This window comes from Leptopilina heterotoma, unplaced genomic scaffold (genome assembly GCF_015476425.1).
Source record: "Leptopilina heterotoma isolate Lh14 unplaced genomic scaffold, ASM1547642v1 Lhet_164, whole genome shotgun sequence".
Lineage (NCBI taxonomy): Eukaryota > Metazoa > Arthropoda > Insecta > Hymenoptera > Figitidae > Leptopilina > Leptopilina heterotoma.
In genome coordinates, this window is record NW_025110880.1 from 368,761 (window position 1) to 382,911 (window position 14,151).

Below are 14,151 nucleotides of genomic sequence, written 5' to 3' on the forward strand. Positions count from 1 at the left end.
CGATTTTTAACTGGACTGCGAAGGTGTTAATTATTATGAATGGAACTTTCCACATCATTGAATATTTATATATTTAATTAGTTCAAAAAAAAATGTTTTTTTTTATGATTGACTGTCTCTATAGAATTTATGAATTGTTTTTGAAATATATTTTGTAGCGCCTCTCTCGTATGGCGTATAATAATTTATGAAAACGATTAATAAGCTCACATATCCGTATGGGTGCGATATATATAATAAATTGTGTCGCAAGCAGTGTACCGCGCTCACGCGACCCTTTTTCGACGTGCGAAGAGATCGCATTAATTCTCCTTCGTTCCAGAAGGGTAATTAGGCCGAGGGATTCTGTGAAGGGTAATGAGAAAGTTTCTTAACGTCAGAGAGAGGCGAAGAGTGAATTAACTCAAGTTCTCGATGGTCCTAATAGGCTCGTTACTTGTTGTTAAGGTGTAACAAGAATGCGAGCAAGCGTAATCGCACAAGTTGAGGGGTTAGACGAACTTGAAAAGGAAAGGAATTGCGAGGAGGAGTTGGAGGGGTGGGAGGGTTAAAACGATGAAAGGATAGAACCAAATTTCAATTGGATTCAACGACATTTAATTCCCCCTGAGTAAACCAAATTGCAATTCAGATTGACTTCAATTAGTTTCTTCCATTTGAATAGTCGTCTCTATCACATTTTACGTCTCCGCGATTAAAAATACAAAGTTTTTCTAAAAAACACGCCTAGTTTTCTTCTTTTGATAATCTTAATTCAAGAATTGTTTTCTATTTTAATTCCATATTCTCAAGAATTGTCAGCAAAAAAAAAAAAAAAAAAAATACGAATCGAGAGAGGAAAATGTGTTTTTTAATATTAAACTTCTCTCACTCGAGTGTGTGAAATGAAAAGAGAGAAAAAAAATTTGCAAAGACAAAAAAAAGTGTGGATGAGAAAATGAAAAAAATGAGATGTGCTCATATACACACAACTAGGATAACGGCGTTGGTCTAGAACAATAAATAAGCGGTGGGGTAGCATTCAAGAGCAAGATAACTTACGCTCCACTCGTTTCCTGGGTGGTGGCCGCGTGTGTATACCTAACGCTACATATATATATACGAATGAAGCATAAATTCAGCAACCGCACACTTCTCGTGAGCGCGTGGAAACTTAACATTTAGTAGGGGCGCGAAAACCAGGCGAGGGAGACGAACAAGAAAAAAAGGAAGAGGAGAGAGACAAAGGAGAAAAAAAATTTTTTAGACTCTCAGAATCGGCTTTGTAGAAGAGGGGGGGAAGGGAGGTTGTGAAAAATGAAATGAAGCCAATTTTCGCAAACTCTACTTGGTTAACGATCCACTTCTCTTTTCAACCTCTCTACTATCTGCACGCGGTGCCCTATTTCAACTTTTGAAAACAAGAAACTCGTACTTAGATTTCGGTTAAGGGTTGGTTTGGCGAGAAATCTATTGTGTCAGCTATTTGCGTTTTGCCCCGCAACAGCGATTTCAATGCTGCCTCGAGAATATCTCTCTATTTCCATTTCGGAGGCTTGATTAGCAATTTAAACTTTTTCATTAAAAGAACCAATTAGCGAACAATTTTTTTTTTTTTTGAAAAATTGGAATAACGTTCATTAACATGAAAAGCTGGGATTGTTAAGTTATTACGAATGCATGTATTTTAAAAAGTATTTTTAAAAGTATTTTTAAAAGTATTTTTAAAAGTATTTTTAAAAGTATTTTTAAAAGTATTTTTAAAAGTATTTTTAAAAGTATTTTTAAAAGTATTTTTAAAAGTATTTTTAAAAGTTTTCCGACTTAGGAAGAAAAGAAGAATTTTAATATTACATCCATTTCATCATCACAATATTAATTTTTTTAATAATTTTAGGCAAAAAAGTCTGCCTTTCTGGAAATTTACACAAATTTTGATGTTTGTCTGACTAAAACTAAAGTTTACTACTGATATTCTAATTAATAATTTTTAAATGATTTGTCTGGTGAAAAATGTCTTTTACTACTACTATTCATTTTTCTTATTTTTATTTATGTTACATAAGTTTAACGGTCTGTCCGATCAAAACTGTCTCTTTCTACTGCTTCCAATATCACTGTCTTTCACTCTATAAATCTAAATTAGTAAAATTTTTTACTAATTTGAATTAATGACTGACTTTTTGCTTTTGAATTAGTAAATTTTACTAAAAAATAGTAATTTCTACTAATTTATTAGTAAATTTTACTAAAAAAATGGTAATTTCTACTAATCTATTAGTAAATTTTACTAAAAAATAGTAATTTCTACTAATTTATTAGTAAATTTTACTAAAAAATAGTAATTTCTACTAACTTATTAGTAAATTTTACTAAAAAAAAGTAATTTCTACTAATTTATTAGTAAAATTTACTAATTCAAAAGCAAAAAGTCAGTCACTAATTCAAATTAGTAAACATTTTATAATAACTAATTCAAATTTAGAGAGCAGGACAATTAAATTAATTTTAAGGTTTGTCTGACTAAAACTGCAATGAACTACTGCTATTCGAATTCATGAAGTTACCACCTGAAAATTTTCATTACCAAATTTTATTTTAAAAAAAACTTTTAAAATAAAATGTAAATAAATGCTTTTAATAGAGAATTTCTAAAACTTTAAGACGGTTAACAGTTTAAAAAAAAAAATTATTTCTTGTTTTAATTCGCATTTAAAAACTTTGAGTGTTAATTTCTCAAAGTATGTCATCTTCAATTTTGTTCAAAGTTGTCTTTAAAAAAATATATTAGATTCTCCAGTTTTTACCATCCAAAAATTATTTTGGGTTTTTTAGTGGATTCAGAGAAGAAAACCACTGCCAAGTTGTATTCTTTTTTTTCATTTTCTTTCTGTTTATTTTCCATAAACACACTTTGCTTCCTCGTAGAGTTAATAATAATAATTGAAATATAAAAGTAACTTTTGATAAATAGGTTAAAAAACGATGAAAAACCTTTTTCCAAGAAATGTATTTTTTTTGTACTCTATAAGATGGTTATAATAGTTTAATTGTTACAGAAGAATTTTTAAACAAAAAAGTAAAAAATGATTTTTTTCACGATTTTTGGTTTTTAGAATAGAAATAATAATTCACATATGTATGCACGGACATTATTCAAAAACACGTTTTTTGAACTTCTGAGGTTAAATTCTCAAATTACATCGAAATATGTCAAAAAATCACAATCGAAAATTTTGACAATACAATGCTTCATCTATGAGCAAGCAAAATAAAATATAAATATTTTTTTACTAAATTTAGCATAGAAAACGTAATCCTCTTAAATTTCACGCTATACAAATTATTTGTTTTTTTTTTAAATTTTTTTTGAATAAAATAAAAAGTGTGTTTTTCAATATTTCATTCAAAATAATATTATTTCAAATCATATCTAAAACTTATCTAAGTAACTAAATATCTGAAATAATTCAAATCTTAATCAACTATAATATTATTTTAATTTTACGTAAAGTGAAAAACTTACTTTTCTTAACAATTTAAAAAATTGTTACTTTTAGACTGCGTTTATATTTTACAATAAAATTTTTAAATGGTAATTAATTTGTTATTAATTCTATTATTAATATAATTATATATAAAAAAAGATGCATAACAATTTAAATAATAAAGATTATATTTTTGCTTAACAACTTTGACAAAGTGATCTATTTAACAGAATTAAAAAGAAACAAATAATTTCAATTCTGCTACATGAAATTCAAAAGGGTTATGTTTCCTATACCAAATTCGGTAAAAAAACGAATTTATATTTTTTTCTCTGTATCCACTAAAAAACTTAAAATAATCTTTGGATGGTAAAAACTAGAGAATCTAATCTTTTCTTTTGAGACAACTTTTAACAAAATTGAAGATGCCATACTTTGAGGAATTAACACTCAAAGTTGTTAAATGGGAATTGAAACCAAGAAATATTTTTTAGAAAAAAGCATTTTATCATCTAAAAGCTTGAGAAATTCTCTATTAAAAGCATTATTAACATTTTATAATTAAAGTTTTTTAAATAAAATTAATTATATATGAAAAGTGCTCAACCCGCGATAGTCATTTATTGCAAGTGGTACTTTTTGAAATGCCCTCAAATATATGAAAATATAAATTACATTAAACACAATAAATAAAAATATTAAAAGAAAAAATGAAAAATATGAAATGAAACAAATTTTTATTAAAATAAACCCCCTTTTCCAGAATTTCTTTTCAATATATAGAAAATACCTAAAGAAATTCTTATTTTCTCACCTCATTCTCTTTTCTTTTCTGATGAAGAAAGAAATAGTTTCTCTAAAAAAGTCCTATCTTGAGAAATTGTTTTTCCCTAGCCATTCTATATATATACCTATTACTGCAATATCGAGTTTGAAGTTTTTGTTATTCCACTTCTTCAATTTCCGTAGGTTGAAAAAAATTCTTCTATTTACTTAGTACTGTATAAACCAACTCTAATCTTCTAAAGCTTTATGATTGAGTCACTGAACTCGGTTTTCATATATATAGCTATAGGCGAAGCTTAATTTTCAATTATCGGAGAAATAATTCGGCTGATCGTCAGAACGCGCAATTGGGTCGAATCAGATTCAGAATTTCTATCAGAATCTACACGTTCTTCATTTTTCCAAGGAGCAAAGAATTTTTTTTACTTCTTTGCAAAAAAAAAGAGAACCCCGTTTCATTTACAAACCAATGGTGTGAATTTTTTTCCTCAATATGAGAAATACAAGTGAGATGACTAAATTGTGAAAAAGTGGATAAGAGGAAGAAAAAAAGTTTGAGGAAGAAAGGGAGAGAAGAAAAGAAGGCAAAAAAGTAAAATGAGTCCCTTTATGAGTGTGAATTTGAGTTTCTTTCACGAACAACTTGTGTGTGGTATATAAGGTCGCAATCTCCCTTCTGCAGTTACATAAAGGGACTTGAAGACTCCATGTTAGAGGAGAGGAAGGTTGCTAATACCCAGAAAATCTGTTCCCTCATGCCATATTCCAACTTCTCTTCAAGGAATGAGAGGGGAAAGAGGGCTGTTTGCATGCGTGGTTTTGCTCTGGAAATTTGCAAATTGTAACATCTGCTCTGTAACATGCCAGCTGAAATATTACACCCAGCCTTCGACAACAAGTTTGATCTGACTTCACCCCTCTTCCCCACACTCGCAATATTTCTAAAATCATTCCGCCAAATTAGCTTTCAAAATAATTTCCCCCTCTCGACAATTTTTTTTCACAATTATTGCCTTATTTTTTCCTTATCTTTTTTTCTCAACACTTGCAAAACTTTTTTAAGACCTGCAGTTTAAATGGTTTTTCTGTAGCAAAAAGCGAATTTTGTCAAAGTTAAAGCAAAAAAAAAAAAAAAATGAATTATATTACTAACGAAAGTAAAAATTTAATAAACAAAAAGAATTTTAAATTTCAAAATGGCGGATCCAATATGTCGGTCATTTAATTTTTGTAAAAATATTTACTCGGGAGTTTTTCAAGTTACGAATTTCTAATTTAATGTGAAATTGCATATATTGTAAAAGTACACTACCGTCCGTGAGTATCAGAACGCCCCTTTTTTCATGAGTGGAAAAATGCTTAAAACGTAGAAAATAAGAATGACAAAAATTTTTCATATTTTTTTCCTAAAAGCTAATGAAATTATGAAAAGACTGACAAATCGAACTGACTGATCGAAGAATTTTCGTTGACTATTCTGTCAGATACAGAAAAAAAACTGGATTTTGCATGCTTTTCGTAATTTTTTAATTTCTCGAAAACTAATTAACTTTTTTTAGCGTTCTTGGTCTTGTTTCAATCTCTATTCAATGTAGAATTTAAATTAATTAAAGGTATTGTGATATATAAATTTTTTTAAAAAAATTTAAAACTGTGAAAGTCGGATAAAAAATTTTTGAAAAACAGATTGACACTTTTTCAACAAAAAAAAAAATTTTTTTAATTAAATAATTAAGTAATAAAAAAGCTTTTTTTAATTTTAGTATATCTATTAAATGAACATATTTTACATTGACCTTTTTGACACTTTAATATTCATGATAATTTTTTGAATTTTTTTAATCCTACTTTTACGGTTTCAAATTTTTTTTATTAATTTTCATTACCGATTTTTTTATATAATAATTTCATAATTCTGAATAATCAATCGTATGGTTTTTTAAAAATTTGGATTTTTTTAAAAAATTTAATTTTTTTAAAAATAGAAAAAAATTGTAAATCAGTTAAAAATTATACTTTTATTAATTTTTTATAGTGTTATATGATTTCAGGTACTGGAAAAGTGTAAAAAAATGTTGATACCCCTAAAAATGGTCATTTTTGATTGGCTCAAATTTTACAATTAGTTCTTAAAAAATTCATCTACTTCCACATTTTTTATTCTTTTACGTTGCCAAATTTTTTATAGGCTTTTCTTATGATTCTAAATAATCAATCGTATGGATTATGAAAAATTTTAATTTTTTAAAAAAATAAATTTTCCAAAATGGCCGAAATTTTTTTTTCAATTTTAACTATATAGAATAAATTTGGATCCTAAATAATGCCATTAAAAAAATTTGGCTCTTTTTAACAACGTAATTATCGAAGGATTGAAATTTCACCGGTCCCTTCCCTTAAAGCAAATATAACTTTAAATAAAGTTTTATTGTCATAGAAGGAGTTTACATCGTAAGCCTTAAATATAAGCCTCCGAGAGCATAAACGGATATGCCTCCATGAGGATATACTTGCGTCTGCGCAAAGTGTTTACCTACAGCTGTGTTGTGAAAGAGTTTGCCTTGACCACGTGTTCGCGCAGGCGCAAATATATGCTCCTGGAGGTATATCCGTTTATGCGCGCGGAGGCTTATATTTAAGGCTTACGGTGTAAACTTCTTCATAATACAGTAAAATATTGTGTTTTTATAAAAAAAAATGTTAAAGTACCAATTTGAAAACGCTTACATTCTAATTGTCCCAATTTGTGAAAAGAAGTGAACCAATTAGTGGACTTTCAAATATTTTAGACAATTTATTAATTTATTGACATTATTTAATACCTATTATTAAAATTAAATCGATAAATTATTAACTATACGGTTATAAAGTATATGTTGTTTTGAATTTTTTTTTAATAAATTACAAAACTTATAATTCCAATATTAATGCTTTATTGACAAAGAAACAACACTCACGTTGACAATGATCATTTTGTCCAATGAATTAATACTTGAAAAGTCTGTATAATCGATTTTTAAGGTAATTTTAATTATTTTCAGTAGCAAAAGGTAAAAATAGCAAACACGTATAAAAGTAATTAACTTAAACATTAAGTAGTTAAGTATCTAATTAAGAGTCGGAATCATAAATTATTAAACAATTTCCGATTTTCTTCAAGTATAAATGAAAAAGAAAAAATGTTATACAAAAAGCATACTTATTTAATTTGACAGACTGATAAATTATTCAACGTCTCATTTCATATAATATACATTATATATGGAAATTTTTATTTTTCTTTATTCATTTATTTTTAGGTGCTGCTGCCGCTTCACGCGTCTACGTTGATGCTTTGTCCAGGTTAGCCCGACAGGCACAGCTGGGCACCTGGGGTGGTTCGCAAGATGTCGGTGAGTGAAGATTAATTATTCATTTTCACTTGCTTTTCGGAGTTTGAAATTCTCTCCCTTTGGGAGGCCACGTGTTCGAGTCCCAAACAATCTTGAGAAAGCATGCCTCAAAAGGGGTAGAGAGAGAGTTGTGCTTTCTTCATTAATTAATTACATGTGAGTGTAAAAGCTCACCACTTTGTTTTTTTTTTTTTTGCTCTTTTAATTGTAAGTTATACTTCAGTTTTTGTTTGCTAATTTAAATTCACTGCTTTTCGAGGGATTAATTTATTTTTATATAATATTTTACAAAAAGTCTCGACTTAATAGTCTGCTCGTTATTTCATATACTATAAGGTATGTTCATATTAAATATTAAATAATATTTATCTTAATCGGTTTTTCGTTTATTAAATATGTATCTACTTTAAGATTATATTTTGAACATCAAATTAAGATGTGTATATTCTAGTGCAATTTATCATAAACTATATGTCTATAATATGTAAATTTACTTGGGAAATTATTCGCTGTGAATTCCGGCAGCAATCTGATAAATTTATGCATGTAGCGCTAATTATAGTCGAATGGTAATTTAATGATTATTTTCGAGGTCAGTGCTGCTGCGCTAAGCAGATATGTGTATGAAGGCAGGTTCATATATACAAGTTTAATGAATTAATGTCATGTATCAAGAGCACGGGCAAATACGTGTACCTTGATTAGAAGGTGTTAACTCGAATTAGTAATAGTTATACCGCATTACTACATTTAATTAGTTTTAGTATTAGTTTATACATATATGTATATGTCCGTGTTGGGAATGTGGATTTAATAGATAGACAAGTTTCCCATTTAATCCTTTCAGAGGTTCATAGGAGTGTGAATAAATTTTATTTCAAGTGAACGAAACTCAATGGCCACCTCTCTCTCTATTTCCTGGACAGAATATATTTGCACCAGGCAAGCAATCACGCCGTTTCTAAATTTTGTTTTCAAAAACTTTAATCCTTTATTTGCATCAATTTGAATTTATTTTACTGTAGAATTTAGTTGAATTAAATTTTGTTATTAAAGTCCTAAACTAAATCAATATTTATTCACTTTGGCAAATTTCTATTATTGTTCAGATCGCATATTGATAAAAAAAAAAGCTTTTTCTGAACAAGAACGGTGAAGAAATGCTTTTTCCAAAAAATACGATTTAGATATTTGAACTTTTTGAGTTTTTGAATTTGATTTTTTATAAAATTAAAAATTCAAAAGGGATTTAATATGGCCCTCGAATCTTTTAAAAGTTAACCTATTGCACAGTGGAATTTTTTTTACAATTTACTGTTCAAAAATGTTTACAGCCTACAAATTTTAACCGATTTGAGTATTCTTTGTTTTAAATTAAAGGGTAACTGCACATGACCTAAATCAGTTTAAATTAATCTAATATGACCACCAGACAATGAATGAAACATAAAATAATTTATTTACTTATTATTTTTTTTCAGGTTTACATTTTTATTTAGGTTCATTTAAAAAATACAAGAATGCAAGTATAAGTACTTATTTTAAATAGGTTGTGAAATTAAAATGATAAATTACACATAGATTTTTATATTCTTTAAATGAACCTAAATAAAAAACTAAACGTGAAAAAATAAAATTTTATTTAAGAGGAATCAAAGTTTATAACAATTTAAATAAGTTACTTTTTTAAACAAAAAAAAAATACATACATTCTTGAAATAAACTTAAATTAAAAAGAAAATGTGGAAAAAAAACATTTTTTTGTAGCTAGGGATCAAAGTTAACTATTTGTTAATTAATATTGTTTATAACAATTTAAATAAGTTACTTTTTTAAACAAAAAGGACATATTTTCTTGAAATAAACTTAAATTAAAATAAATGTGAAAAAAACCTTTTTTAGTGGAAAGGAATCAAAGTTAACTATTTGTTAATTAATATTGTTTATAACAATTTAAATAAATTATTTTATGTTTTATTAATTGTCTGGTGGTCATATTGGATTAATTTGAACTGATTTAGATTATGTGCAATAACGGAATAAGAAAATAAACGTCCTTTTTAAAAAAAATTGTATTAACTTGTTAACTTTGATTAAAATAAAAAAATTACAAACAATTAAAATCTCGCAAAAATAGTCCTCGAGGGATGTCTTAAGAATTTATTCTACTTCAATTTAAAACAAAGGACACTCAAATCGGTTAAAAATTGTAGGCTGCAGATATTTTTGAACAGTAGTAGACTCGGGAGTTGGGAGTGAAATTTTTCGAGTTAAAATATACTACCTAAATTTAAAAAAACATCCCACTGTGATATTGGTCTAAAAATATTTTTCGGGAGTTTTTGAATCAACCGTATTTGAAACTAGATTTAAAAAATCCAAAATGGTGGATCCAATATGGCGTGATTTAAACTTTGACTTTTTTCATAAAATGCTTCAGTTTCTGGAACTATTTTACCATACACTGTAAAAAATTTAGGGAGTTAACGGACTCGGGAGTTGGGAGTGAAATTTTTCGAGTTAAAAATCAACTCCAAAAGAGAGTTAATTTCTAACTCCCTTTATTCAACACCCGCGCGAGTTATTTTTTTTTTGGGAGTTAGCATTTGGGTGTTAAATTTTAACTCTCTTTATTTAACTCCCCTGGCATTAACTCCCCAATGGGTGCGACTTTTATAGACCCCCCGGGGGAGTTAAAATTTAACTCCCTTTTTTTACAGTGTATCGTAAATTTTAAATTCAGATAAGATTAGTAGTAATAAAAATAATTTTCAGAGAAAAATTTGAAATTTCTCCTCGAGTTAGGAAATTGTTATGTATTTAACAATGCACCCTCATATTCGCAAATCCAAAATCATAAACGCTTGAGCAATTCCTCATGTGGAGATGAAGATTTAAGAAAGCCGATTGTCATAAAGTGAAGCATACGCTAATTTATGCAATAAAGAAAAAAAGATCAAAAGAAATTCCCTTGCTGATAACAGTACAAAGAGCTTTTTAATGACAAAAGAAATAGTTATATATAGAGAGAGGAAATTATGAAAAGAAAGAAAGTAGAAGATGTTCAAAAAAGAAGCCTCGAAAGATATTTTAGGGACAAAATATCTAAAGAGAAAGAAAAAGAGAGAGAGAGAGAGAGAGAGAAAGAGGCCAAGAGAGTTTCGGCAATAAAAGGCCCTGCACAACAACGCTAAAGTTCCAAGGTTTCTAAAGCCAATAAAATGGGGTTTTACCCTTTTAACCGTCGTCGCTAAGCTCGAAAAGCTCTCGGTCGGTGGAGGGGAAAAAAAAGTTGCTAACAAGATCATTGCAGCGTGATAAGTGTACGTATTAAGTTCGGGTCGGTAACCTATAAGTACGACCCAGCAAACGCTGCAAGTCTTGAACGACAGCCCCCGATTGGGACTTTGGGAAGCTTTCTAAGTGCAAAACTCTCGTTGCAAAAGTACTTTTATTCTTAAATATATATATATATATATATATATATATATATATCGAGACGCGACGTGTTCTCGTTTCGATTTCTCGGATATAGGATACGGTTATATATAAAAGCTGGACAGAGGCAAGATTCACACGTCTCACTGAACAAAGTGAAGTTGCATCACATACACAAACTCACAAATACGCAGGTTCGATGACTTTATTGCCAATGTATGCGACCTTGCGCAAAACTTTTCTAATTCTAAGCAGAGTCTTCGTACCCTCTTTCTATTTCCTATTTTTTCTTTCTCTTGTGAAATTCTATGCTATTCTTCTGTCAATTTCGATCCTGTGTACCAAAATGCCTTTTATGGGAAACAAGAATTTCCGTTCTTTTAATGTTTTTACACTTAATTATTTTTTAAAAAATTATTACTTCCTCATAGAGAAAGTATTTATTTTTACCCTCGTGTTTTGTTTCAATACTAGTGTTACAATTTTAAGATTTACATTTCTTTTTTTTACATTTTCTCTACACAGGGTTACCACGCAACCTGAAAATGTCAGGAAATTTTATAAACCTTAAAAAAATCTGGAAAAGTCAGGGAATTTTGATCAGAATCCTGGAAAATTATTGTTTCCTAAAGTTATTGTGCTTTATTCTTAAAATCTAATTTTACTTAAATATTTCAAAATTAATTCAATATTTTAAAAGAGTTGCGATTACAATTTCCATAAATAGGTGAACTTCAAAAGGTTTTAATTTGAAATTTTAGAAAATTTCAATTTTGAATGAATTAATTAAATACTAAAAATTTCACAGGAATTCTATTATTTACAAATTTTTTTTATAAATTTCTTCGGCAATAATTCAATTATTTTCATGAAGAATAATATTTTTTACCAGGAATTCAATTATTTTCATAAATAATAAAATTCTGTATAGGTTTTCAATTATTTTCATAAATAATAAAATATTTATTTATCATCGCAGAATTTCAATTATTTTTAATACAATTTTAATGGAATTTCTCGAAAAATGTAATTATTCTTAAAAATTTTATTATAATTCATCAACAAAAAAAAAATTCAATTATTTTAAAAAGCCTTCCTATAATTTATGTATTATTTTCAAAAATTTTAATGAAATTCTTTTTAACAATTCAATTTTTTGTCAAAATAATTTTAATAAAATTTTTCGTAGAATTAATTTAATTTCAATAATTTATCAAAATTCAATTATTTTTAATATCTACGTATTTCAATAAAATTTCACAAAAGAATTCAATTATTTAAAAAGCAATATATTATTAAAATTCGTCTCAAGAATTCAATTATTTTCAAAAATAATGAAATTCTTCATAGAAATTCAATTATGGTCAAAAGTTTAAAAAAAATTTTCGTCAAAATTTCAATTATCTTTATAAATAATAAAATTATTCTTCAAAATTAAATTATTTTCAAAAAATGTAATGAAATTCTTGGCAAAATTTCAATTATTTTCAAAAACTTTTCTCAATTCAATCAAAATTTTTTTTACAGTGATTCAATTATTTTTAATGGAATTTTAATCTAATTTCTCGAAAATGGAAGTTATTCTTAAAAATTTTATTAAAATTCGTCAAAAGAATTTTAATTAATTAAAAATTTGTTAATAAAACTCTTTATGAGAGTTCAATTTTAAGAAACATTCAATTATTCAATAAATTATTTATTTTTGTATTTAAATAATTGAATTCTCGTAGAATTTTCTAATAAAAATTGATTTAAATATGAATTTCAGTTAAAATTTTAGATAATAATTGAATATTAAACTCTAAATTTGAATAAGTAAAAATTATTTTTAATTTGAATTAGTGAATGACTTTTTGCTTTTGAATTAGCAAATTTTACCAATTTACCAAAGTCGTTTCTACTAATTTAATAGTAAAATTTTCTAATTCAAAAGCAAAAAGTCAGTCACTAATTCCAAAATAGTAAACATTTTTACTAATTCAAATTTAAAGAAAAATTATTATAGCGTGAATTTTTAGAAATAATTAAATTTTTAAAAGATTTCAAATTATAATCTTTGAAAGTTTGAATTTTTCATAGTTTCAACTGAAAATTGTGTAGATTTAATTTTTTTTAAGTTTAATGGAACTTTTTTGAAATTATTCCAAGTTTTTATTTTCTAATATATATATAATTGAAGAATTTCCGAATAATCGATGAAATTTCGTAAAATTGAATTGTAAACAAAAGAATTTGAAAATTTTCAAAGAAATTTTTCATAAATTATTAAAAATGAATGAATAATTAAGTTAAAGAAGAATTTTAGTTAAAAATTCTAGAAAATAATTGAAATGAAATGTGAATAATTTTTATGAAGTTACAATAACAATATTCTTATAAAATATAAAATAATGATTTTATCAGTCTCGGTCATCTTTAATTATTATTATAAAACATGAAGATATCGATTGCTCCGAGTCGAAGACTCGTAGTGATCGATATCTTCATCAATTTTTTCAAAATTGTTTAATTTCAAAAAGGTTTGAATTTAAAATTTTTGAAAATCTTAATTCTTATAGAAAAATAATAATGATTTAATATTTATTCAAAAAAGAAGCAATGGAACATTTTTCTGAGTAATAATTTTTAAACTGGAGAATATGCTTTAGAGTCAAGAAGTAAGAATTTTGTCTGGAATTTAATTTTGTCAGGGAAAAACAAAATTAAATTTTTGTTGGCAACAAATGTAGTTTTAAAAACCTGGAAAAATTCCATTTTTTTAACCTGGAAAAGTCAGGGAATTTGAAATGAGCAAAAGCGTGGTAACCCTGCTACAAGAAACTTTTATAATTTTCTGTTAAAGAAAATAATGTTTCTTACAAAAGATTGCGAACAAATTCAACCGACTAAATTTGGATTCAGTGATCCCAAATAGCAACCAAAAAATATTTTTTAGACAAATACGTTAATATTTTCAAAAATTTTGGTCATCATCTTGGATTCGCCATTTTGAATTGTTTAAATCTGACACTAAGTTCGTTTTCAGTGACCCCAAACAGCCCCGAGAAAATATTTTTGGACAAATACGT

The 14,151-nt window shown here is 26.8% G+C and overlaps 1 protein-coding gene across 2 annotated transcripts in view; it reads left to right on the forward strand.

Annotated features, from left to right (window-relative positions):
- Nucleotides 1–14,151, forward strand: part of LOC122499057 (uncharacterized protein DDB_G0287625) — a 274,973-nt gene that overhangs the window by 150,761 nt on the left and 110,061 nt on the right. For both annotated transcript variants that reach the window (XM_043607120.1, XM_043607121.1), the window contains exon 4: nucleotides 7,553–7,645. In XM_043607120.1, the coding sequence (XP_043463055.1) occupies nucleotides 7,553–7,645 (93 nt within the window). The remainder of the gene's footprint in view (nucleotides 1–7,552; nucleotides 7,646–14,151) is intronic.